At 38.9% G+C, this 27,616-nt stretch overlaps 1 protein-coding gene across 3 annotated transcripts; it reads right to left on the minus strand.

Annotated features, from left to right (window-relative positions):
* Nucleotides 1-3,379: 3,379 nt before the first annotated feature.
* LOC145537775 (eukaryotic translation initiation factor 1A, X-chromosomal-like) lies at nucleotides 3,380-20,983 on the minus strand. 3 transcript variants are annotated; one of them, XM_081568588.1, is made up of 7 exons: nucleotides 20,744-20,983; nucleotides 18,291-18,374; nucleotides 12,776-12,879; nucleotides 11,634-11,684; nucleotides 7,481-7,562; nucleotides 6,471-6,570; nucleotides 3,380-3,514 (listed from the first exon to the last, which is right to left on the minus strand). In XM_081568588.1, the coding sequence occupies exons 1-7, from the start codon at nucleotides 20,757-20,759 to the stop codon at nucleotides 3,490-3,492; spliced, it is 462 nt and encodes a 153-aa protein (XP_081424714.1). In that variant the 5' UTR covers nucleotides 20,760-20,983; the 3' UTR covers nucleotides 3,380-3,489. The 3 variants fall into 3 exon arrangements, with proteins under 3 accessions (XP_081424714.1, XP_081424715.1, XP_081424716.1); XM_081568589.1 differs by having other exon boundaries at nucleotides 3,380-4,935; XM_081568590.1 differs by lacking the exons at nucleotides 3,380-3,514; nucleotides 11,634-11,684 and having other exon boundaries at nucleotides 5,561-6,567.
* Between the last annotated feature and the right edge of the window lie 6,633 nt (nucleotides 20,984-27,616).

The raw sequence follows: 27,616 nt of genomic DNA on the forward strand, positions 1-27,616 counted from the left end.
CTCCTCTGATTTGCAAACTGCTGAGTTCTTGCTGCCTCTGCTCAGGGCAAACCCTCTGAGGTCTCCTTCATAAGGGTAGAAACTCCTTTCCTAAGGGTTCCCCCGCAGTGGCATAATGACATCCTAGAGGGCCTGCTTCAAAATACTATTATCTTCTGAGGTTAGGGTATCAGAACACAATTTTTAGGAAAATAAAAACAGAAATCAAGAAACAAACAAGAGTAAAACAATCAGACCATGAAAACTAGCAAACACAATGTAAGTGTAGATTAAATCTTTGGACAAGCCCGTGTTTGTTTGAGAACATCCACAGAGAAGTTTTTCACTATGTCATGTGCACAGATTCTGGTATTTTTGGCAAAGGCTTGAAGAAAGATACGTAAAAAGACTAAATAACCAGGAAGTTTTGATTATCAATGAAGTCAACTTCTCAAGTTTGTTTCTTCAGACTATTAAAACTAGTCCTCCATCTCAAATATGTTCAGCATATAAGTGCTCAGGAACTCCACAGATGAAGCACCAAAAAACACATCCATGAACTTTTTTCTCGGATTTAACTATGTACACACTCAGTGTACAAACTTGGGAAAGAAAACTCTAGCAAAGTGAAATGAAACCATCCAAATGTTTACTCCCCTTTTTTATATTACAGAAACCAGCTAAATGTATATTCCCTAAAAATTCTCCAAAGGAATATGTTTCAGAAATTACTTGATGAATGGTCTCTCACTACACATGAGTAAAATTTTATTGAGGTCATTGAACAAGCCCTGAATTTCATTTCATTCAGAGGATACATTCAAAGCACACTGTTAAAAAGCAAGATTAGTGTCTAAATTTGCAGTAAAATATGCGCCACACACACACACAAATACACCAGTGACACAAAGCAAGACCAAAATATATTGAATGCAACACTTTCTTGTATTTTTCAGTGGCTGTTCCTTCCTTTCCCTTATCACAGCTAAGGGACAAATTTATGAAAGTATTAGTTTATAGAAATTACTTATGAAATGAGATTTTCACGCATACAATGTGATTATTTTACTCAGCAAATTCAGCACTATATTGTTACAATGCATATGACTTTTGAGAATGAAAGGACAAATAACCTACTTTATCTGTAAAGGTTCATCTATTTACTTTATTCTTAATGGTGGTTGTACTTGAGAAATATTTAAAATGCTGAGTAAAAATACTCTCCACAAACAGATCAAAACATTCAATGTTAATAAAATTGAGTGTTACTTAGTGTAGAATTTCTGCAACTTCTAATCACATGAATTGAACATTATGACTCCAACCTGTCTTCTGAAGGCTTCACTTTGGAAATGCCCTTTTTATATACAGTGGCAACACAAAATGATGAAAAGAGTATATGTTACCAAACAGAATAAAACTACACTTGAGCATCATATGTAAGAAAATAGCCCTTTTTCTTAACTTCAAATGCATACTTCTGCTTTCTTTATATTCTATCAAAAATCTCAAGAAAACCTCTAGATAAGTGGAATATATAGAAAGACTCTGCAAACAAATGAGTTCACACGAGGGCTTATGATGGTGAGGCAATTTATTCAAAACATCCGTTGACTGGAGGTAAAACAGGAGAGGAATCTTTCCTCTTCTTTCTTTGTCCCCAGTGTTTTGGCAGCAGATATTGAGGTCTTTACCCCTAAAAATTCCATTACATTGAAAGAAGCAAGTGTTAACATTTTACTCAAAATAATTCAGCTTCATCTGTTTTTAAAAGGAATATGATACCAAAACCTTGAATAGCCAAAGCAATGTTGAGAAAGAAGAATGGAGATGGAGGAATCAACCTGCCTGACTTCAGGCTCTACTACAAAGCCACAGTCATCAAGACAGTATGGTACTGGCAAAAGGACAGAAACATAGACCAACGGAACAAAAGAGAAAGCCCAGAGATAAATCCACGCACCTATGGACACCTTATCTTCGACAAAGGAGGCAAGAAGATACAATGGAGAAAAGACAATCTCTTTAACAAGTGAGCTGGGAAAACTGGTCAGCCACTTGTAAAAGAATGAAACTAGAACACTTTCTAACACCATACACAAAAATAAACTCAAAGTGGATTAAAGATCTAAACATAAGACCAGAAACTTAAAACTCCTAGAAGAAAATATAGGCAAACCACTCTCCCACATAAAACACAGTAGGATCCTCTATGACCCACCTCCCAGAATATTGGAAATACAATCAAAAATAAGTGGGGCCTAATTAAAATTAAAAGCTTTTGCACCACAAAGGAAACTATAAGCAAGGTGAAAAGACAGCCTTCAGAATGGGAGAAAAGAATAGCAAACGAAGCAACGGACACACAATTAATCTCAAAAATATCCAAGCAATTCCTGCAGCTCAATTCCAGAAAAATAAATGACCCAGTCAAAAAGTGAGCCAAAGAACTAAACAGACATTTCTCCAAAGAAGACATACAGATGGCTAACAAACACATGGAAAGATGCTCAACGTCACTCAGTATCAGAGAAATGCAAATCAAAACCACAATGAGGTACCACTTCACACCCATCAGAATGGCTGCTCTCCAAAGTCTACAAGCAATAAATGCTAGAGAGGGTGTGGAGAAAAGGGAACCCTCTTACACTGTTGGTGGGAATGCAAACTAGTACATCCACTATGGAGAACAGTGTGGAGATTCTTCAAAACACTGGAAATAGAACTGCCATATGACCCAGCAAGCCCACTGCTGGGCATACACAGAATTGAAAGAGACACGTCTACCCCAATGTTCATCGGAGCACTGTTTATAATAGTCAGGACATGGAAGCAACCTAGATGCCCCTGAGCAGACGAATGGATAAGGAAGCTCTAGTACGTATACAGAATGGAATATTACTCAGCCATTAAAAAGAATACATCCGAATCAGTTCTAATGAGGTGGATGAAACTGGAGCCTATTATACAGAATGAAGTAAGCCAGAAAGAAAAACACCAATACAGTATACTAACACATATATATGGAATTTAGTAAATCGGTAAAGATAACCCTGTATGAGAGACAGTAAAAGAGAAACAGATGTATAGACCAGTGTTATGGACTCTATGGGAGAGGGCGAGGGTGGGATGATATGGGAGAATGACACTGAAGCATGTAAATTATCATATGTGAAACGAATCACCAGTCCAGGTTCGATGCATGATACAGGGTGCTCGGGACTGGTGCACCAGGATGACCCGGAGGGATGGGGTGGGGACGGAGGTCAGAGGGGGGTCCTGGAAGGAAAACACATGTACACCCACGGTGGATTCAAGTCAATGTATGGAAAACAAATACAATATTGTAAAGTTAAATAATAAAGAAACTAATTTAATAAAAAATAAAGAAATAAAACAATGAAAATAAACCATAGTTTATTTAAGGCACAGTGTGCTTTAAACTACACTCATACTGAATTTTATTCTTCTCGGCAGGTGATGACCAAAATTCAAACTGTAGCATGTTCCTCAGACTTCTGAATTCAATTCAGATCTGTAAGTGAAAAGAACATCAGATCTACAGAAAAAATAATTCTTGTAATAATGCTTAAAGGATCTTCTTACACTACTTAGAAAATTATTCCTTTTGAACTAAAGTTAAGAACAACAACCAGATTGTTTTCTCAATTCCTATGTGTTTTCAGTGAATCTCTATGATCTCAATGAGAACATCATGTTACGCAAGCTATTATTTTTTCAATGTTTTAAATTAACTCACTCATCTTAATGGCAGGTTAGAATCTTTTCGTCTCCCAAAGAGAGAAGGATGGTACTAAATCCAATGCTTGTGACTCAATCTGATCACAGGCGTGACACTCTAGTAATCACCAGGATATCTGACTGTGGCAAGAACTGCGATTCTGACATAAAACACATAAACCTAAACAAAATTTCCAATATAAGACAAACTCTTTCACTTACGGTTGCCTTTAGTCTTTTCCCCAACTGACCTGCTTAGTCACAGCTCCAGAAACCTGTTCTCTTTTCCTTCTAAGGAAAAGCTTAACTCTGTGTGGCTTGGTATTCAAGTCTTCCCTTTGGTTAGCTCCCTTGCCTTCAACCCCAGCTCAGCCGTGACAACCTTCCGGTCTCGAATAACATACTACATAACTGGTTCATTTTACATTCTTACCACAGAAAATAACTGTCAACTGTACCTCCTCAGTATTAATTTAGCCACAAGGAATCTCTGGCTGAGAGAGAGATTGCAAAACTGAGCAAAACATTAGAGAGAGGACAGCATTTCTAAGAAATCTGTGGTCAGCATTACAAACCATCTAGATACTACAAAGATATCATTAAAAAGACATCTACTTAAAAGACATTTCATTACTGGATTCTTTCTTAGTATATAATTGTGTTTTACTTTCTGATTTACACTGAGTCATAAAACCCGGGGTCCACTTTTTCAAATAAAACTGCCTTTTCATTTTTAACCACGGTTTAACTGAAATCTTTAAGATGTTCATTTTAGCATTTACAAAATTCATAACTCCAAATACATAAAAGATGATGACAGAGGCATCATAAATATATAAAATAAAAACTGATGTAAAATTTTCGAGCCTCTGATAAGTGGTAGCAAAACTGGAAGAGAAAATTTTTAAAAATATTTAATGATATTGCAACAATATTTTTCTACTCCTTTTTAATTTCCTGTTTCTGGTGTGCTTTAAAAGCATGCAACATCAGTAGAGTATCGGGCTTCCCTGGTGGCTCAGAGGGTAAAAGGTCTTCCTGGGTTGGGAAGATCCCCTGGAGAAGGAAATAGCAATCCACTCCACTGTTTTTGCCTGGAGAACCCCCACAGACAGAGGAGCCTGGTAGGCTACAGTCCACGGGGTCAGAACGAGTCAGACATGATTGAGTGACTTCACCTTCGCTTCAATGGAGTATTGTCATATGTTTAAAGATCTATAAAAATAGGGTAAAAGAAAGAAATAAATTCTCCACTATTGGTACATAACCAGCTGTTCTAATTCACGGTGTGAATAATCTTAAGCAGTTTGGGTGTTAAATGTTATTTGTGGCCATGTCGCACAGGATGCAGATCATCCTTTTCAGACCAGGAATTGAACTCGTGACCCCTACAGTGGACGCTGAGAATCTTAAAATACTAGCACACCAGGGTAGTGCCTTGGTTTCATTTCCTAAATGATTTGGAAATCCATCAAAGTATAATACGGACTGGGATGAACAGGATAGATGTGAGAGACTGAGTATAAAATTGTAAACTGTGTAATCTTGGTGAATATGTGATTGCTCACTTCCACTTAAAATTCAATTTCTCTGAGTGTCTGAAAATGCTCTTAATAAGGATGTTGGTGACTGAAAGATCTTGAAATCTGTGTTCTAAGTCATTGATTCAATTTAGACTTCCTAAAATCTGCTCCTGGAATTCTAAACTTCTACCTTAGTATTCAATCAAACACTCATTTTTGATTTTGCATTTCTGTCTTCTACAGTACATTTTTACTACAGAAGTACCGAAAGAAGAAGATGAAGAAGTCTAACACGCCTTACAAGAGTATAAGCCATATTGTCATTCCAGTTACTTGATATGCCTGTCTAAAAAGTCAAGAGATACAAATCAATAAAATTTGTACTTAAAAACATTCATAGCAGCATTGAAGATTGTAAATTATCATATATGAAACGAATCACCAGTCCAGGTTCGATGCATGATATGGGGTGCTCAGGGCTGGTGCACTGGGATGACCTGGAGGGATGGGATGGGGAGGGAGCGTGGGAGGGGGTGTCTGGAAGGGGAACACATGTACACCCTTGGTGGATTCATGTCAATGTATGGCAAAACAAATACAATATTGTAAAGTTTAAAAATAGATAAATAAACTAATTTAAAAAAAAAGAACCGTGAGGCATTTAAAAGTCTTATCATCACTATTTCCTAACCAAGATTAACAACCATTTCCCACAAACTTCAAACCAAAAGTTTTTTCTAGAGTGATACAGGACAATTAATGTAACCTCTAAATACATGGGCAACAAAACAGGCCTTCATTTTAAGAATGCTTTGGAGTACACTGAAATTCCAATGCTTCTGCAAGGTGGCTGCAACATGCTTTACTTCTTTTAACGTACCAGCCTTGGGAGATGATACATTTTAAACCTGTCTGCTAAACTTCTTACTACTATCACTGTAGACCCCCTTACCTAATAAAGACAAGGAGTGCCCACTGTCAGACCCAGTTGACATAAATCAAACAAACAAGGAGATCCCAAGAATTATAAAGTTTTTGAAAAATTAAAAAGGTTGCCATGCTGTCTTATGAATATTAATGGCTATTCAAATTCACGGATACATGAGCCTCAATATATATTCAATTCAAGTGTTCCTCCTTCTGAGCCCAAAGATGGTGAAAGGTCTGACTACTTTCATGTACCAAACAATAAAAAGCACACACACACATGGTTCAGCCTGGACTTACACCTCAATGTCTTCAACCTCATCTGCAGGGTCCTTAAACTGGATTTCATCATCATCTTCAGGATCAAAGGAATTTGTTTCATCTGTTTCACTAAGTTCTGCTAAAAACACAGTAAGAGCATACTCTTAAAAATATAAAATCAAGATGTTACTAGATTAGTTGCCTACTTAAAGAAATAATACTGGATTAATACTAAAACACTGAACTGTACAAGAAACTGCTTGTAATCAATCATCGATTCAACAGTTCCATTCCAAGAAAAATCTGCCTAACTGCAAACATATCACAGAGAACAAACTCAGAATGAAACAACTAAAAGAAGTTCACTGCCAAGTAAATGTTGATCTGATTCCCAATTATCTTAGTCTTTTTTAAATGGCCTATATGTCATCAGAATTTTCATTCTTACTAAAAAACGCATACCTTTATAATAAAATGCACTGTAACTGAATAAATAAAGTTGCTATCATGTTCACAATGTGAGTTTAGTACACTTCCTCTTTTTTGTTACTAGAAACTTATTTTAATCTTTCCAAGCTCACTAGAGGAAGAATAGAATACTTTTGTCTTTAAGAAACAAAAGGGATATCTTTTAAGAACACTCTCCACAAAATGCCACAACAGTACTTTATGTACTAAGAAAACCTGAATACTCCTCCATAAAGATCAATACCAGTACCATAACTGTTGTCCTCGATTAGCTGAAACCAGGTATAATCTCTTAAGAATTGTTTAAAAGAGGCATTCCTTGAACAATTGTTACGTATCAGGCTACAGTCTGTAAACTTTTTAATTCCCCACCAAAACAGCATATATTAGGAAGAGAATCCATTACTAAGTTGTTAATACACTGAAGTATTTCATACATTCTTAAAGCGAATTGAAGTATATATGCAAAAATACATAAAAGAGAGAGAAAGAACAAGAGCAGAAACAACTGCTTCACCTAAACACTAATTAGCAAATACTATAAGAAGACAGGGAAATGTAATAACTTTGACATTAACTACCATATTCTGGAAGCTCTCCATAAGCCTTCAGACTTCTAGCTTCATCTGCATTGTACTTTAAAATTACATCAGCTTTGTTATCCTTGGAGAAAAACAAGGAAGGATGAAAAGTGGTTATACAAAGAATCATCAGTTGTCTCCTAAATTACTTTCAAATTAAACACAATTATGTAAAACCTCACTATTCTCTCACCTTCCTTCTATGAGCGGCACACACACACACACACACACACACACACACACACACACACAAATTCACACGACAAAGTTTGCATGCATGACCAAATGAAGTATAGACAAGGAAAATGATGCATACAATGCATTGAATCAAAGAAAGAAAAGGAAAGGGGTGTGTGTGTGTGTGGTGGTTTTGAAATGTGGTCCTTGTCCACACTCTAACACTGTAGTTCAAACTGAAAGTGGTATTTTACCCAAAAGAAACCTTTCTACAACCCACAGTTCTTAGAGTATCTTACTGATTCGAATTGTTTGCGGTGCTTTAAAAAGATACCTATATCTTCCTAAAACCTGACAGGCCTGAAGTGAAGTCCTTGCATGTTTATAAAGCTCTTCTGGGTGTTTCTGATGCAAATATGCCTGAGAAGTACTGCCCTAAAATGTTCACTTTTCTCCATTTTAAAGAAGCTGAGACACTGACAGAACAAACAATTCTGAGCGCTTACAATTAACCTAGAAAAGACCTAAAGAAAGGCAACTGAAAATATCACAGTCATAAAACTGCAGTGTAATACACACCAACACTTCTCAAACTATAATGTGCACAAAAAACATGTAGGTATTGTGTTAAAACTCTGAGTGCAACTCAGTAGGGACAAGATTAGCAATGCTATGCTATGCTAAGTCGCTTCAGTCGTGTCCGACTCTGTGCGACCCCATAGACGGCAGCTCACCAGGCTCTGCCGTCCCTAGGATTCTCCAGGCAAGAATGCTGGAGTGGGTTGCCATTTCTTTCTCCAGTGCATAAAAGGGAAAAGTGAAAGTGAAGTCGCTCAGTCGTGTCCGACTCTTAGCGACCCCATGGACTGTAGCCTACCAGGCTCCTCTGTCCATGGGATTTTCCAGGCAAGAGTGCTGGAGTGGGGTGCCATCGCCTTTTCCCAAGATTAGCTAATAACCTGCTAATACACTTCCACAGAGTGGTGATGCTATTTTCTTTACATTATGATTTGACTAGCAAGGGTTTGTAATTATCTGCAACAGATTAAAAATCAGAAGAGCTGTTTCTGGCTATCCACTTTAAAGTTAGTATTTTAACCCCTTAATGGATTGATATAACTGTGGTTACACTGCCATTGCAACAAAGAATTAAACTGGGAACTTAGAATTCTTCAATCCATTTGCGGGGTTATATGTAGTTAAATGAAAATAAATGGACATGAAAATGATACACTTTTACAGACAGATTCTATGTTTTTAGTCATCAAGCATGAAAAATGGAAAGGTTATAAATGGATGATCTAGATCACAAAAACATACAAAGGAAAAAAATACAGTAAAGTTTCAGGATATAAAATCAACATACAAAAATCAGTTATAATAGTAATGTGTCCACATTACCCAAAGTAATGTACAGATTGCATGTAATTCCTATACAAATTTAAGTAGCAGTTTTTTTCACAGACAAAGTTATGTGGAACCTCAAAGAATCCTAACCGCCAAAGCAATCTTGAGGAAGAATAAAGCTGGAGGACACACACTTCCTGCTTTTCAAACACAACTGTCCAAACAATATGGCACTGGCATTCCACCAGTAGGCGGACTCCTAGAACAAAACTGAGCACTCAGAAACAAAATTTTTCAAAGACAGTCAACGAATACTTATGAAGGGAAGCAAGATAACTGTGTAGAAAAGACATCCTCTCTAATAACCAGGTCTAGGAAAACAATACTTAACATAAAAGTGGACCGCTATCTTACACCACAAACCACTTAAAATAACCCTGAAGAGATTTAAACCCAGGCTTGAAACCATAAAACTACCACAAGAGAACACAGTGTAAAACTACCAAATGCCGCTCTTGTTCTTTGTTTTTGGTATAGGACACCAAACCCATAAGCCACACAAGCAAAACCTAGTAAGTGGAAGTACTTCACATTAAATCACTTTTGCACAGAAATGGAAATCATCAACAACAACATAAAAAAGACAGTGTACTAGATCAGTAAAAATATTTGCAAATGATAAGACCACTAAAGGATTAACATCCAACGTAGATATATATTGCCATTTGCAAGAACAGAGATGAACCTGGAGGACAGTGTGCTAAGAGAAACAAGTCACACAGAGAAGGCAAACACTGTAGGACCTCATTTATATGTGGAATCAGGACTGAACCCAAACTCATCAAAGTTGAGGGATGCTCCTAGTCTCTCAGCTTTGAGTGACCTGGAGTTTCTGCACAAGCCCGGAATGATGACTCAGAACTATCAGTTGCCTGGATGAGTATCAAAGGTATGCCCCAGCATGCACAGAGCCTAAAAGCAGAGGCTGAGAGGACTGCTGGCTTTTAATGAAACCTCAAACATGGGCTGTGTGCAACGTTATAAACAAGCATTCAGCGGCCACATGAAGGAAAAGATACATGCCATACACAATCTGTTTCAGAAATCACTCAACAAACAATGGCAAGATAAAAGCCCTGGGGGAAGAAATCTGATCTCCCAGTTCACCACGTTATATTTGCATTTTCTAGTTTTCAACAACAACAAAAATAACAACAAACACAAGACACACAAAGAAAAAGGAAAAGGTGTTTTGTCACATACCAGAAAATTAGCAGTCAATCCAAAGCATGGCTGAGAAAGCCTAGAAGCTGCACTTAACAGAGACTTCACCTCAGGTAGTATACGTAAAAAGAAGACAAGAAACAACGTGCATAATGTTTTTAATTGTCAAGAATATTTCACTAGAGAATCAAGACATACAGATTCTTTAAGAGAAAACTAGTGCAGATGAAAAGTGAAGTAGCTGACTTCAAAATGTCTCTTTTAGTCACTAATAGAACAATCACACCAAAAAATTGACAAGGAAACAGAAGACTGAAACTTTACAAATCAGAACGTCTTAAGTATTTACAGAAAACATGACCTGATAATCGAATAGAGAGCGACTGAGCAGTTGTTTCACTCAAAATCTAATTTAGCCCAAGGGATGGGTTTGACACAGAAATCAAAAGAATTTCTGTCTCACAAGTTATAGTCCAAACATTAAGGTCGTAGGGGGCAACTACCAAGTAGTTTTCTAAGTATTCATCTCAGATTTATAACATAGACGCTAAACAACCTAGTCTATGTCTTACCTTTCTCCTATAAGCCTCAAACACCCTTTTTGGAGATTACAGGTTTTGCCTGAATTGATTGCATCATCTACAGCAGTGGTTTTTCAAACTTGGATCTGAGACCTTGAAATTTAAAAATTGGAACTGACAACCCAATATAAAATTACTAAATTTTTCTTTTGATGAGTGAGAATACTAACGAAAATCACTGTCATATGCTACTGTTCTTATTTCAGCAAAGGTCATTTTACCAAAATATTTAAAAGGCAAAACGGGGGGGAGTCTTCTGGTGGTCCCATGATTAGGACTCAGGACTTTCTCAGCAGTATTCTGCATTCAACCCCTGACTGGGGATCTAAGATCCTACAAGCTGCAGTGTTGTCAAAATTTACAGAAAAGAAAAATGGAAGGAAAATGAATAATCTAGTTCTGTGAAATATATGTCACAAAATAGAAAGATATCTTCTCATTTTACTACAAAACACTGAAAACGTCAGCCTGCGGCAAAATTCCAGAAAACCTAGCACACAGCCTTGAATACATGTGTGCTTTAAAGGAGGACAGAGTGATGAGTTGCAGTATTTATCCAAAATTATAAGAAAATACTTATTGCATAGCATATTTACAATAAAAAAAGAAACAACAAGTTTTCCCACAAAACCATCAGTCATATGCCGTCAGTCAGCCAGAATTCTATCATCTTATACCTCATGGATCATAACAAATTTTATTGCCAGAAGGATGAGAATCATAACTGGCTGGAACAGATCAAATGCATTTTATTGCATCATCTAAATACTGATGTTAATGATTTCTAAATTCAAGAACATTATAAATTTAGGTGTAATTGTTACCTGATAGTCTCGAAGACCAACCAATATAATATCTGAAGTATTTATCCAAACCTATAAAAGAAAACTCGCAGTATATTATACTTAAAATGCAAACAAAAAATAGTGTGTGATGTTAAGCCATACTTAACATAATACAAAAGATACAATTCACTCAGTGTGTGAAAAGGACCTACGAAAAATTAGGGCAAAACGACAGATGAGTGTGTGTGTGCGTGTGTGTGTGTGTGTTTGTGGTGTGTGTGTGTCATGTGTACACGTGCATGTATGTGTGTGTGATCTGTGTGTGTGCTCATGCCTATGAGACAAAGTCTAGTTACAGAGAGTTACCATCTATTAAGTAAAAACTAAAGATAGGCAGTTCAGTTTGGATCAAGATTTCTAATTTAGGATATTAAAATAGATAATAATTTTACTTCAAATAAGTAAGTTTACAAAAGCATAGTTCTTTGCCACGTGAATTACTTTTATTCACAAATCACTTTGGACATCTTTAGTTATTTTAAACAAATGAAAATAACTCATCGACCCAAACATAGCCATCTAGTTACCATCGGACATCAATTTAGGCCCCCAAACCACTAACTGGAAAAGAATGACTCAAGAGAACAAAACTGTTTTTTAATCCAAAAAATTAGGGTTGAAGGAACTTTTAAACAATATGATCAATCAGTGTGCCAAAATTATTAAATAAGATGGTCCCATTTCAAATGTTCCTAACACCACGTACAGCTGTTCCCACAAAGCAAAGTCTTACCCGGAACCATACACTGGATTTAATTAGCAATTAGACTCCTTTTGTCTTAAAAATAATTTTCAGGTGTTTTATTTTTCTTTCTTTCTCTCATGGGTTAATATTTTTGTTAAGAGTCTAGGTCATTTGTTTCATACACGGAATGTGTCTGTTTCTTCAAGAGCAAACATTTCTGGCCGAAATCCAGCCTAGGTGTCACAAATCATTCTTTCTAAATCTAAATCCTCTGATGAAAGTTATCGAGGATTTTCTAATTTTATGTGTTTCTATTGTCATATAACTCACTATTTTTGAAGTCTTGAAGAATTCACCAAAGTCAGTCACTTGGAAGCACAGCTAAATTTTTTAAAGGTAAGTTTTGTATTAAAGGAAAATATATCTCCACACTCACCCTTTTTCTCAAGCTGCCTCGGATATGACATATCCTTGTCATACCATCAAAACACATTGCTTCCAATCGTGCATTTCCCAACATTTTGGTTACCTGGGCATATTCTTAGGAAGGGGCAAAAAAGAAAAAAAAACAAAACAAAAGAGAACTGTAAAATACTGTTCAATTTTTTAAAAAAATGTAACACTTGTTGTTAGGTTGGTAACTTCACTTTTATTGCCAAATTTAGACCACACCAACCATGATTTAAAAAAGAACAAAATGTTCAAATATTATAACAAAGGAGAGCTGTCTCAAGGTGACCTATATTAATTTTATCCACAAAAATGAGAGAACTCTTAATCTGCCAAACAATGTCTATAGTCTCTTCCAGCTACACTTAATGCATTTACCCTCATGTTTTCAGAGCAAGGAAAAGTCGACAAAAGTGAAGCAGTTAATCCAAAATTAGAAATGTTAGTAACACAAAAAGCTACCTGCTACTTTGAATATTTAAGTCATCTACTAATTTGAGAAAATCAGTTCAGTCGTGCTCTTCATGACTGCATGCTCTACCTTTGGACATCAAAGCGGCTCATTTCAGACTGCACCCTAAAGGCTGACTTAGCAACCTCTCAGGCTGAGTATTCGCCAAACCTCGACTCTCCTTTCCCTCATTAACTCTACCGATAATCAACAGCAGGTTGATCATTAACAAACTTTTGCTTGAGAACACGTTGATGCTTATTCTCAAGTTCTTAAAATGGTATCTTAAGGTAAAGTGTCAAATGTTTAAATACAATTATATCTAAGAATAGTAGAGGCCACCTGATTCTACTGTCATTTGAAAACAATGACAAAATCATTAGCTAGTATGGGATGATGTCTTCTTGATTTAAAAGACAAAAGCAGGCATCAGAATAAAGAGAAAGAAACAGGTAGTTAATATAAAGCGTGTACATTACTAAATTTTTTACTAAGGACTAACATCAAAGTGACAGCCACTGCAGCCACGAAATTCAAAGGCACCTGCTCCTTGATCATTCAGGCATGACATAAATCAAATCCCTGATGATTTTACAGTGGAAGTGAGAAATAGATTTAAGTGACTAGATCTGATAGGCAGAGTGCCTGATGAACTATGGGTGGAGGTTCGTGACACTGTACAGCAGACAGGGATCAAGATCATCCCAAAGAAAAAGAAATGCAAAAAAGCAAAATGGCTGTCTGAGGAGGCCTTACAAATAGCTGTGAAAAGAAGAGAAGTGAAAAGCAAAGGAGAAAAGGAAACATATACCCATTTGAATGCAGGGTTCCAAAGAATAGCAAGGAGAGATAAGAAAGCCTTCCTTAGTGATCAGTGCAAAGAAAGAGAGGAAAATTATAGAAAGGGAAAGACTAGAATTTCTTCAAGAAAATTAGAGATAGCAAGGGAACATTGCATGCAAAAATGGGCTCAAGAAAGGGCAGAAATTGCATGGCCCTAACAGAAGCAGAAGATATTACGAAGAGGTGGCCAGAACACACAGAAGAACTGTACAAAAAAGATCTTCACGATCCAGATAATCACTATGCAGTGATTAATCACATAGAGCCAGACATCCTGGAATGTGAAGTCAAGTGGGCCTTAGGAAGCATCACTACAAACAAAGCCGGTGGAGGTGATGAATTTCAGCTGAAAAATTTCAGATCTTCAAAGATGATGCTGTGAAAGTGCTGCACTCAATATGCAGAAAATTGGAGAACTAAGCAGTGGCCACGGGACTGGAAAAGGTCAGTTTCATTCCAATCCCAAAGAAAGGCAATGCCAAAGAATGCTCAAACTACTGCACAATTGCACCCCTCTCACACGCTAGCAAAGTAATGCTCAAATTCTGCAAGCCAAGCTTCAGCAATACATGAACCATGACCTTCCAGATGTTCAAGCTGGTTTTAGAAAAGGCAGAAGAACCAGAGATCAAATTTCCAACATCCACTGGATCACGGAAAAAGGAAGAGATTTCCAGAAAAACATTTATTTATGCTTTATTGACTATGCCAGAGCCTTTGACGGTGTGGATCACAATAAAGTGTGGACAATTCTGAAAGAGATGGGAATACCAGACCACCTGACCCGCCTCTTGAGAAATCTGTATGCAGGTCAGGAAGCAACTACATCTGGAACAGTTATAACTAGACACGGGACAAGAGACTGGTTCCAAATAGGAAAGAAGCACATCAAGGGTGTATATTGTTACCCTGCTTATTTAACTTCTAGGCAGAGTACATCATGACAAACGCCAGGCTGGAGGAAGCACAAGCTGGAATCAAGATTGCCGGGAGAAATATCAAGATCCTCAGATAGACAGATGACACCAACCTTGGTGAAAGATCATCTTGATGAAAATGAAAGAGGAGAATGAAAAAGTTGGTTTAAGCTCCACATTCAGTAAATCAAGATCCTGGTATGCAGTCCCATCAGTTCATGGGAAATAGATGGGGAAACAGAGGCTAACTTTATTCTGGGGGGCTTCAAAATCACTGCAGATGGTGACTGCAGCCATGGAATTAAAAGATACTTACTAGTTGGATGGAAAGTTATGATGAACCTAGACAGCATATTAAAAAGCAGAGCCATTACTTTGCCAACAAAGGTTCATCTTGTCAAGGCTATGGTTTTTCCAGTAGTCATGTATGGATGTGAGAGTTGGACTATAAAGAAAGCTGAGTGCCGAAGAATTGATGCTTTTGAACTGTGCTGTTGGAGAAGAGTCTTGAGAGTCCCTTGGACTGCAAGGAGATCCAACCAGTCCATGTGAAAGGAGATCAATCCTGGGTGTTCATTGGAAGGACTGATGTTGAAGCTGAAACTCCAGTACTTTGGTCACCTGATGAGAAGAGCTGACTCACTGGAAAAGATCCTGATGCTGGAAATGATTGAGGGCAGGAAGAGAAGGGAATTACAGAGGATGAGATGGTTGGATGGCATCACCACCTCAATGGACACCAGTTTGGTGGAACTCCAAGAGTTGGTGATAGACAGGGAGGTCTGGCGCACTGCAGTCCATGGGGTTGCAAAGAGCCAGGCACGACTGAGTGACTGAACTGAACTGAACCGCTCCTTGGAAGAAAAGCTATGACAACTCTAGACAACACGTTAAATGGCAGAGATATCACTTTGCTGACAAAGGTCTGTATAGTCAAAGCTCTAGTTTTTCCAGTAGTCACATAGGGATGTCACAGTTGGGACCGTAAAGAAGGCTAAACGCTGAAGAGTTGAAGATTTTCAACTATAGTGCTGGAGAAGATTCTTGAGTGTCCCCTGGACAGAAAGAGACCAACCAATCAGTCAATCCCAAAGGAGATCACGCTGAATATTCACTGCAAGGACTGCTGCCAAAGCCCCAATAGTTTGGCCTCCTGATGCAAAGAGTCGATAGCAAGGAGAAGTCCCTAATGCTGGGAAAGCAGGAGGGCAAGAGAAGAGGACAACGGAAGATGAGATGGTTGGATGGTATCACAGGATTCAAGAGACATGAGTCTGAGCAAATGCAAGGAGATAGTGAAAGGCAGGGGATCCTGGTGTACCGCAGTTCACGGGCTCCCACAGAGTCATAGACATGGCTTAGCGACTGAATAACAACACCTCCACCAAAGAGATCCTAATCTGTAATTATCCTGAAGGGTAAATGGGATTCACATGATGGAGAGTCCCTTGGTTCACAGGCCGTGAACCCAGCTTATTGTTCAGGACTGCTACACAGGAGAAAATAACAAAGAAAAGAAAATTGTAATTTAAAACCTGGGCCTGAAAACAAATTTCTAATGTAAGGAAAAAATACGAAGGTCAAAGACCAGATTATCTTTAGCCACACACCATGTTTCAAATAATTAATAAAAATATTTGTGTTTGTGCCTGAGTGTGTGTGTGTGTGTGTTTAGTGACTTCCACTATGAAGGAATAATTACGTGGCTTTTTATGAAGTGCTGGAAATTACTGAAACAAATGGACACATGTGAATGGCAGTTACACACCAGCTCAACAACAGAGAATAGCATTTTCATTAAGAGAAAAGTTTACATGTGAACTGAACAATATATGTTAACTTCAATTCATTTCAACACCCACATATGGCTACTGGGTATTCCAAAACACAAGTTTGCCCAGTGGTCAGCCATGAAGAATCCACCTGCAAATGCAAGAGACAAAGGAGACACGCACTAGACTTCTGGGCAAGGATGATCCCGTAGAGAAGCAAATGACAACACACTACAGTATTCTTGCCTGGAGAATTCCATGGACACAGGAACCAGGTGGGCTACAGTCCATGAGATCGCAAAAGAGTCAGACATGACTAAGCGCAAGCAACGGGGCTAGAAAAAAGTACTTACTAGGTGACAATACAATGGTAAGGTTAAATTTCTCGTGACCATGCTACTGGAGTTACATAAGAGAAAGCCTTCACTCTTAAGAGATGAGATATTTAGGGCTAAAGACCGTAACTGTATGTAACTAGATCTGCCTATAAGAAAGATTAAAATATTAGGAAGAAAATGTTCATGTACAGAAAGAAAGTACAAGAAGAAAACATTAAATATTAGTGAGTCTAAGTTAAAAAAAAATGGGAGTTGTATTCATATTTCAACTCCTCCGTGGGCTTAGCTATCCATTAAAGGGAAAAAAGTAAGTGCTTCAGTCAATTATTCTACTCTTCTTTTAGCCTGCACTTACTTAAATAAGAGACAGTCAATTATTCAGTTACTTTATTAAATACACTAAGGACATTGGAGTACTGAGGGTCTGAGGTCTTGGCATGGATTTCTCAGAGTCTACTGAAAAATATTACAATAGTAGGGAATTTTCGATGTTGGCAGCCAGGCTTACTCTGCTCTAAACCCTACAATTCAGTTGCACTCATGCCATGCTTTGTCACAGAATAAAAACTGGACACTTTCTTTACAGAAATGCCACATTAAATCTGCATGAGAAACAGTGTAAATTGAATTACTTAAAACAAATTATGGAGCAACGTAGGGCACAGTAAATGGGGAAAAGCTAGAGATACGAGGGGCTTCTGTGGTGGCTCAGTGGTAGGGAATCCACTGCCAATTGATCCCTGGTCCAGGATGAACCCACATGCCTCCAAACGACTGAGCCCCTGTCCCACAGCTATTGAGCTTGTGCTCTCAATAGCTGTGCTCTCAATAGTTGCAGCCTGGCAGCTGCAGTTGCTGAGCCCATGTACTGCAGCTACTGAAGCCTGGTCTCCCTAGAGCCTCTGCTCCACAAGTGGAGAGAACACCCCAACGAGAAGCCCATGCACTGCAACTACAGAGCAGCCCCCACTCCCCACAACTAGAGAAAAGCACATGTGCAGTAATGAAGGCCCAGCACAGCCAAACAAACAAACAAAGAAACACATAAGCAAATGAAATCATTTAGATTAAAAAAAAAAGGAGATATGAGACAACTCCTTGGGATTATGACTAAGGTATGTTTCAGGGTAAACTCAAATTCAATTGCTAGAAAAGGTATAAATAACTAAAGAAGTCTTACCTTGTCTGTCTTCCTTAAAGACTAAGTCTCGTTTTTCATATTCATTCTCCTTCTTACCCTTGCCTCTGTTTCTGCCTCCTTTACCTAAATGATTAAAGAGTGAATAAAAATTGACATCTAAGCATCTGTATAATAGTTTACAAACTCAACTGTTGCACAAGCTAACGTAAGATTTTAAACTTTATAAAAACACAGGGAAACAAACAAATTACCATTTAAATTAAGAGACCTAAAAAGAGATTTACAATTTAACGTTATTTGCTTTCTGATTAGCCGCATGTTACAAATTGTCAGTGGCTTTCATCCAAATCCCTTACCCAATAAGTATATTATCAACCACATAACCCATTACCAGAGACAGCCATTAGCATTTTGTTATTGTCCATGCTTTCCGATTAAACCTGGATTCTATACATTTTCTTCCACAATTTATTTTCAAATTAATAAACCAAGACTAGTCCATATATTTGTAAAGGGCTGAAAACTGAAAAATCATATGTAGAAATGTCTTCAGTTTGGCATGAGAGGTAGCAGCTAGTATAAAAGTTCCACAGAAGGAAGAGCAGAGTTACCCAAGGCTGGAGTGAAGCCTAGGAAGATAACATTAACAAAAATGTACTGAACATCTACTAAGCACCAAGCTGTAGCAATTCAGCATTCATAAAGTCCTGTTCTCTTTAGAATACACTACCAAATGTGGGCATAGGAAACGTCATTCCTAGAAACAGAAGACGAAACAAGGAATGCATGGCAATGTACAGTTATTTGTAAGCTAAACGTGAATTAAATAGACTAGAAAAAACAAGTAGAAGTGGTTTGTAATTTACCTAACACATTATGAAAAAGACATTCCTAGAGTTTCACTGACTAGTAGCAGCAAAACATTTGCTTGCTAGAGAAAGGCTGGGCCAGTTGGTCTGGGGAATCTAGAGAGCACTGAACTCAAAGGTAAAGAAATGTAACCGAATATGGCAAACGTTAAGTAAGGCTTGAGAGCTAAAATGAAGTGCCAGGAATGAACAATGAAGAGATTTGTTGTGCAATGTGAAATGTGGTGCTATTCTGAAGGAGGTATTCTCACTCCTTGCAGTTACAGTTTTCTGGGAGGCATTACAGGCCATTAAACATGACACAAGAAGAATTGAGGTCTGTAAAAAGGAGAATTCAAGGAATGACTGTCCCAGTGGTCTGCTTCAGTTAGCTTACAAGTACGATGTTGGAAGTTACAAGTAGAGTTATTGTCAAATCTGATTATTTGTGAACTGTCTGCCTCAGAATAAAGATAAGTAGAAATACATAGTGCCAGCATCTATCTTATGAGAAAAGAAGGCAGAACACGTTGGTATATGCTTGCCTTCTAAAGAAGGTTAAGGTTTGTGACAGGTAGAGGAAAGTAAGGAGAAGGCAATGGCACCCCACTCCAGTACTCTTGCCTGGAAAAGTCCATGGACGGAGGAGCCTGGTAGGCTACAGTCCAGGGGGTCGCTAAGAGTTCGACACAACTGAGCGACTTCACTTTCCCTTTTCCCTTTTCATGCACTGGAGAAGGAAATGGCAACCCACTCCAGTATTCTTGCCTGGAGAATACCAGGGATGGTGGAGCCTGGTGGACTGCCGTCTATGGGGTCGCACAGAGTCGGACACGACTGGAGTGACTTAGCAGCAGCAGCAGCAGCAGCAGCAGCAGCAGCAGAAGAAGAAGAAGAAGAAAGTAAACTGGCAGACATGAACCTAAACATGCAACGGTGTTTTACCTTCGTGTTTGCAAAGAAGCAGTATTTTCAGCAGTAGTCAACTGTCCACAAAGTAAAGTATGGAGAAATATTTAATGGTCCCAAAAGAAAGAATCAGTGTGTCGTAAACAACAGCTAAGGGAGAGTCCCGGGAAAGGATGAAGGCCACAGAGGCGAAGCCTTGGCTGCCCAAAAGTAGCCTTCTCCTCAGTTTACTAATGCGCTGGCAGTTAACCTGGCAGGTTCAGTTCAGTTCAGTCACTCAGTCCTGTCAGATTCTTTGCGACCTCATGAACCGCAGAACTCCAGGCCTCCCTGTCCATCACCAACTCCCAGAGTATACCCAAACCCATGTCCATCGAGTCGGTGATGCCATCCAACCATCTCATCCTCTGTCGTCCCCTTCTCCTCCTGCCCCCAATCCTTCCCAGCATTAGGGTCTTTTCCAATGAGTCAACTCTTCGCATGAGGCGGCCAAAGTATTCAGCTTCAACCTGGCATGAATGGAAAACTAATCTATTTCACCCTCCGTGTAAAACTGACAAACACAGAGAGAAAATGATACCGCTATGCGAACAGAGCGGGAGGAGGCAGGGGCAGCTTCCTAGCTCCTATGTGGACTGTGCAGTCCTGCTCAAAGATATCAGCCAACCACAAGAAGGAGGGGCTACCACCGGTGGCGGCTGAGCAAACCGTGGTTCTGGGAAACCGAGTCATTACCTTTATTCTTGGGCATAGCTGTAACGGCAGGCTCACTGTGTTCAAGCAGCTTCCTGTGCCGCTGCCGCTGCCAAGCAATCCTCCGAGGCTGCCAAAGAACTGTTACGCACTCCGAATTGAGAACTCGGGAGAGATCGGCATGCGGCCACGCTTAGCGGCAGCAAAATGGCGACCCAGCAGGTGTCACGGGGTTTAACGTCACTCTCGTCGCCTCTGACGCCACCAGCCTATCCCCAAAACACAGTCTCTTCTGACCTATGGACCTCATGTAGTCCAAACCAACTGACTATCCTGATTGAAGGTGAAAAGAAAACTAGGAAAGTCAAACAAAGGAATAAATGTAGAAAATTATGATAGGATTAAAAAAAAATTTAGATTAAAAGTATACATGCTGCTACTGCTAAGTCACTTCAGTCGTGTCCGACTCTGTGCGACCCCATAGACGGTAGCCCACCAGGCTCCCCCGTCCCTGGGATTCTCCAGGCAAGAACACTGGAGTGGGTTGCCATTTCCTTCTCCAATGCATGGAAGTGAAAAGTGAAAGTGAAGTCGCTCAGTCATGTCGGACCCTTAGCGACCCCATGGACTGCAGCCTACCAGGCTCCTCCGTCCATGGGAGTTTCCCGGCAAGAGTACTGGAGTGGGTTGCCATTTCCTTCTCCGAAAAGTATACATACAGAGAGATAAAAAAAGGTGGATTCATGTCAATGTATGGCAAAACAAATACAATATTGTAAAGTTAAAAAATAGATAAATAAACTAATTTTAAAAAAACAGAAAAAAGGGAATAAAAAGGAAACAAAAAAAAAACTCTACAGAGCAACAAAATACCAACTTTGAGGCAGAGGTGTATAACAACAATAAAAAGTGTGACTGAATATACACATATACAGATACATCCATAGGAACATCAAAACTGTCCAAGAAAAATAAAGTACATTAAGTTGACCCCACAAACAAAGGAAACCTAAAGTATCTCTACAGGAGCAAAACTAATGCAGAAACTAGAAAGCAAAACTAGAGCAAGATTCATATTGAGGAATAAAGTGATTAAAATAAAAAATACCAAATTTGCTGAGATGAAAGGACAGAAAGTATAGAAAGAAAGAATAGATATGCAAAGTTAAACAGAGGTAGATAAAGAAGATTTATATGCATTAAAGATTAACTGCAAAGGGAAAGAAACAGTAGAAAAAGAAAACAAAGGAATAGAAAAATAATAATAGGTTTAAAATTTAAAATTTAAAGTAGAAAAAGATAAAAGAAAAACAAAATGAAAACTCCACGGAACTGCAAAAGCCCAATGTAGAACCAGAACTTTATAAGAGCAATAAAAAAATGTGACTGAGAAAAGAAGAAAAAGCTCAAAAGCTTCATTAGATTTCATAGTGCCAATACAATCATCAACTACAAAGAGGGGAAAAAAGGAAAAAGAAAAAAGCCTAAAGAATCTCCAGAGCAAGTCAAAACATAAGAATAATACAGGTTTATCTTGAGTTACTGCTGTCAGAGTCCTTTCCCTCTCTAGAAGTCACAAGCCACCTCACCTCCCTAGGGTACCCTCCAATGCTGATCTCTGGACTTGCTGTGGGGGCAGCTTACATTCTAATCTGGTCCTACTTTTATGTGTTCTTACCTCCAATGTCCACAGCTATCAGAACTAGTGCAATTTCTTTTGTGGGAGCTCTCAATGACATTTTATGTATTCCATAGGCACAGAGTCTGCCTAGGTGTTCATGTGGATTTAATCTGCAGCTTTACAGGTGTAGGAAGGTTTTGCATCTTCTTCCTTAGCCACACTGCCCCTGGGTTTCCTTTGTGGTTTTACTTCCATGTCTGCATGTGATTCACCCACTGGGTTTTGCTCCTGAGGCTGCCCTGCAGGACTTGGGTTTGCGCCTGTGAGGGCCAGGTGAGGAGGTGGTGTGCTGCTTGGGACACAGGCATTCTAGCAGCACCAGGTACTCAGGGGTGTGGTGAATAGGACAGCAGGAAATATAGTGCTCTAGAAGGGTATGGCAATCAGTGTTGGCCAATATGCTCCAGTATCCTTCCTGGAGAACCCGCATCCCTGACAGAGAATCCTGGCAGGCCACAGTCTACATGTTAGAAAAGATTTGGACACTATGAAGCGACTGCACGTGTCGACTCAAGACTTTTTTTTTTTTTAACTCTGGCAGCTCTGCCCCAGTAAGGGTTGAGCACGAAGGTGTCACAGCTGCTTGGCTTGCAGGGACCCTGGCAGTGCCAAGTGTGCAGGATCTTGGACTGCCTCCACTGCTGGACTAATGGCTCTATCAGTATCTTTCTTTGAGCCTCTTCAGCTGGTGAGTAGAAGGCCTCTTTGGCTAGTTTTTCTCTGTATCTCCACGCATTCAGACACTTAGAGGGCTCCCTTGTCTGAGGTCCTTCTCTGTAGCTCAGCCTATCAGGCATATAGAGGGCACACCCTCAGACTGGGATCCTGCTCTGTATCAGGCACTTGAAGGAGCACCCTGGGTGAAGTCCTACTCTGTAGTTTGGGGAGTCAGGCCCTTCATGGGCCAGCCTCTCTCTTGTTCAGCCGCCAATGCTGGCAAGTAGGGAGAGAGAGGCTACAGTGATGGCTCCACCCCCTACATGTGACTCAGCAGTTTCACCTTGCTTCCATGGCTGCCTGTCATACCTTCACAGGCATTTCCCACCACGATCTCCTCATTCTCACATACAATCAATCTGTGTCTCCCCAGTAAACAGCAGCCCTCACCCTGGGATTGCTCCACAATCCCTATGCTCCAGCTACCAGCTGCTGCACCTTCTAGGTGACCTGTGTCCCTCTCTGGGGTGTGTGTGGCTGTGGCAAGGACTGTTTGATTCTCATTCCATTTAGGCTGCCACAAATGAGCTGTTTCACTCTCAGCCTTAAATGTTTCTCCTCTGGTCCAGATAGGCGCTCCCATGTGGAGTTTGAACACCTACTTCAGTTCTCCCACCCACCTAGGGCAAGTCCAGTCCTACTAACACTTGTACTTTTCTCCCTAGTTCCTTCATCCTACAGACTTTTGGATGGTCCCATATGTTATTTTCCTCTGGTTAGGCAGTCCTGTCTGCTCTCAGCTAGTGTTCTGCAAGCACTTATGTGCCTGAATGTGTATCCCTGACGTATCCATGTCCACCTACAGCTCCACCATCTTGTTCATCTCAACTTTATTAACATTAGAAATAAGACTGCTATGAACATTCATGAGCAAGTCTTTGGGTAAACCTCCTTTTTTTTTTTGTTTTTCATTTTTGTTGGTATATACCTAGAAGTGGGATTGCTGGGTCATATGGCAATCCAATGTTTAACTTTTAAAGCAACTTGCAAAGTGTTTTCCACTGGGTCTGTCCCATTTTGTATTCCGATAAGCAGTGCATGAAAGTTGAAATTTATTCACATACTCATCACACTTCTTCTCGTCTATTCTCTCATTAGAGCCATCATTTTGTTGTGCTGTGCATGCATAGTTGCCATCTGTGTATATTTATTTGGAGAATTTCCTGTGCAAATCTTTTGTCCATTTTTTTGCATTGTTGCCTTTCATATATTTTCTAAGTCTCTTAAGTTTTTCATAGTTCAATGTTGCTGATATTATTTTTCATTTTAATTTTCATTTGTCTATCTTACTATATAGAAAAGCAATTAACTGAGTTTTATATATCAACTGTATATCTTGAAACATTGCTTTAATTACTTCTTAGGTTTTGTAATTTTGTTGTTGCTGTGATTTCACTGGCTATTCTAAATAGATGACACTTACAAATAAAAACATTTTAATTCATCTTTTCCAAACCAGATAACTTCTCAATCATTTTCTAATATGACTTCACGGAGAGAAATGAAAAATAATGGAGTGGATATCTTTTTGTTGCTTCTGATCTTAGAAGTAAAGAAATCAGTCTTCTACCATAAAGAGTGCTGTTAGTTATACAGTTTATTACATTCATCAGTTTGAGGAAGTTTTCTGTTTCTAGTTTCTAAGAGTTTTTATACAGGATGTGCTCAGTCACACAGTTGTGTCCAGCTTTTTGTGACCCCATGGACTGTAAGCCTAAAAGGCTCCTCTGTACATGGGACTTCTCCAGGCAAGAATACTGAAGAGGGTTGCCATGCCCTCCTCCAGAGGATCTTCCCAAACCAACGATGGAACCCAGGTCTCCCACATGCCTGGCAGATTCTTTACCAGCTGAGCCACCAGGGAAGCCCAAGAATGCTGAAGTGAGTAGCCTATCCCTTCTCCAGGAGATCTTCCCACCCCAAGAAGAGATGTTAGATTTTATCAAATTATTTTTCAGCATTTATCAAGATGACCCTACTGTGTTTCATTTTTAGTTCTTTAATAAGTTGAATTACACCGATGGATTTTCAAATAATTAAGCGATGTTGCATTCTTAGGGGGACAAAAATCAGTAGATTATGCTGTGTGTACTTTGAATATATTGGTGTAGTCTGTGTTTCATTCTGGACACTTACTATTACTACTTCATCAAGTGCACAATTTTCCCTGCTGCCCTGTCTAATCTGTCATTTTTTCAGTCCACTGTGTTTGTCATCTGACACTATGGTTTTTATATCTACAAAAAGATATTGGGTCTATTTGATGATTTCTCTGTCTATACTTAATTTTATAACACACAAAACACAGTATTTCCAAGTATTTTACTGTCTGTGTGTGCAATTTCTAAAATTTTTTAAATTTCTGTGTCAGCTTGATTTATCAAGGGGATTACAATTTGATTATTCTTACCTTAGTGAGATTAAATATCTTTTTAATGTGATTGGGGCTATTTCTATATCTTTCTTTTTTTTATTTATTTATTTATTTTTTTTTAATAAATTTATTTATTTTAGTTAGGGGCTAATTACTTTACAATATTGTAATAGTTTTTGCATACATTGACATGAATCAGCCATGGGTTTACATGTGTTCCCCTTCCCGGACCCCCCACCCACCTCCCTCCCCATCCCATCCTTCTGGATCATCCCATTGCCCCGGCCCTGAGCCCTTGTCACATGCATCGAACATGGAATGGTGCTCTGTTTCACATATGACAATACACATGTCTCAATGCCATTCTCCCAGAACATCCCACCCTCACCTTCTCCCTCAGAGTCCATAAAATTGTTCCATGCGTCTGTGTCTCTTATTCTGTCTCGCATATAGGGTTATCGTTACCATCTTTCAAATTCCATATATATGCATTAGTATACTGTATTGTTGTTTTTCTTTCTGGCTTACTTCACTCTGTATAATGGGCTCCAGTTTCATCCATCTCAGTAGAACCGATTCAAATGTATTTTTTTTAATAGCTGAGTAATATTCCATTGTGTATATGTACCACAGCTTCCTTATCCATTCGTCTGCTGATGGACATCTAGGTTGCTTCCATGTCCTGGCTATTGTAAACAGTGCTGCGATGAACATTGGGGTACACGCGTCTCTTTCAATTCTGGTCTCCTCGGTGTATATGCCCAGCAGTGGGATTGCTGGGTCATATGGCAGTTCTATTCCCAGTTTTTTCAGGAATCTCCACACTGTTCTCCATAGTGGCTGTACTAGTTTGCATTCCCACCAACAGTGTAAGAGGGTTCCCTTTTCTCCACACCCTCTCCAGCATTTATTGCTTGTAGACTTTTGGATAGCAGCCATTCTGACTGGTGTGAAATGATACCTCATTGAGGTTTTGATTTGCATTTCTCTAATAATGAGTGATGTTGAGCATCTTTTCATGTGTTTGTTAGCCATCTGTATGTCTTCTTTGCAGAAATGTCTGTTTAGTTCTTTGGCCCATTTTTTGATTGGGTCGTTTATTTTTCGGGAATTCAGCTGCAGAAGTTGCTTGTATATTTTTGAGATTAATTGTTTGTCTGTTGCTTCATTTGCTATTATTTTCTCCCATTCTGAAGGCTGTCTTTTCACCTTGTTTATAGTTTCCTTTGTTGTGCAAAAGCTTTTAATTTTAATTAGGTCCCATTTGTTTATTTTTGCTTTTATTTCCAATATTCTGGGAGGTGGGTCATGGAGGATCCTGCTGTGATTTATGTCGGAGAGTGTTTTGCCTATGTTTTCCTCTAGGAGTTTTATTGTTTCTAGTCTTACGTTTAGATCTTTAATCCATTTTGAGTTTATTTTTGTGTACGGTGTTAGGAAGTGTTCTAGTTTCATTCTTTTACAAGTGGTTGACCAGTTTTCCCAGCACCACTTGTTAAAGAGATTGTCTTTTCTCCATTGTATATTCTTGCCTCCTTTGTCGAAGATAAGGTGTCCATATGTGCGTGGGTTTATCTCTGGGCTTTCTATTTTGTTCCATTGATCTATATTTCTATCTTTGTGCCAATACCATACTGTCTTGATGACTGTGGCTTTGTAGTAGAGCCTGAAGTCAGGCAGATTGATTCCTCCAGTCCACAGAAATACAAAGGATCATAAGAGATTACTACCAACAGCTATATGCCAATAAAATGGACAACTTGGAAGAAATGGACAAATTCTTAGAAAAGTATAACTTTCCAAAACTGAACCAGGAAGAAATAGAAGATCTTAACAGACCCATCACAAGCACGGAAATCGAAACTGTAATCAGAAATCTTCCAGCAAACAAAAGCCCAGGACCAGACGGCTTCACAGCGGAATTCTACCAAAAATTTAGAGAAGAGCTAACACCTATCCTACTCAAACTCTTCCAGAAAATTGCAGAAGATGGTAAACTTCCAAACTCATTCTAAGAGGCCACCATCACCCTAATTCCAAAACCAGACAAAGATGTCACAAAAAAGGAAAACTACAGGCCAATATCACTGATGAACATAGATGCAAAAATGCTTAATAAAATTCTAGCAAACAGAATCCAACA

Source organism: Giraffa tippelskirchi, chromosome Y (genome assembly GCF_054371585.1).
Source record: "Giraffa tippelskirchi isolate mGirTip1 chromosome Y, T2T-mGirTip1v1.2.pri, whole genome shotgun sequence".
Classification (NCBI taxonomy): domain Eukaryota; kingdom Metazoa; phylum Chordata; class Mammalia; order Artiodactyla; family Giraffidae; genus Giraffa; species Giraffa tippelskirchi.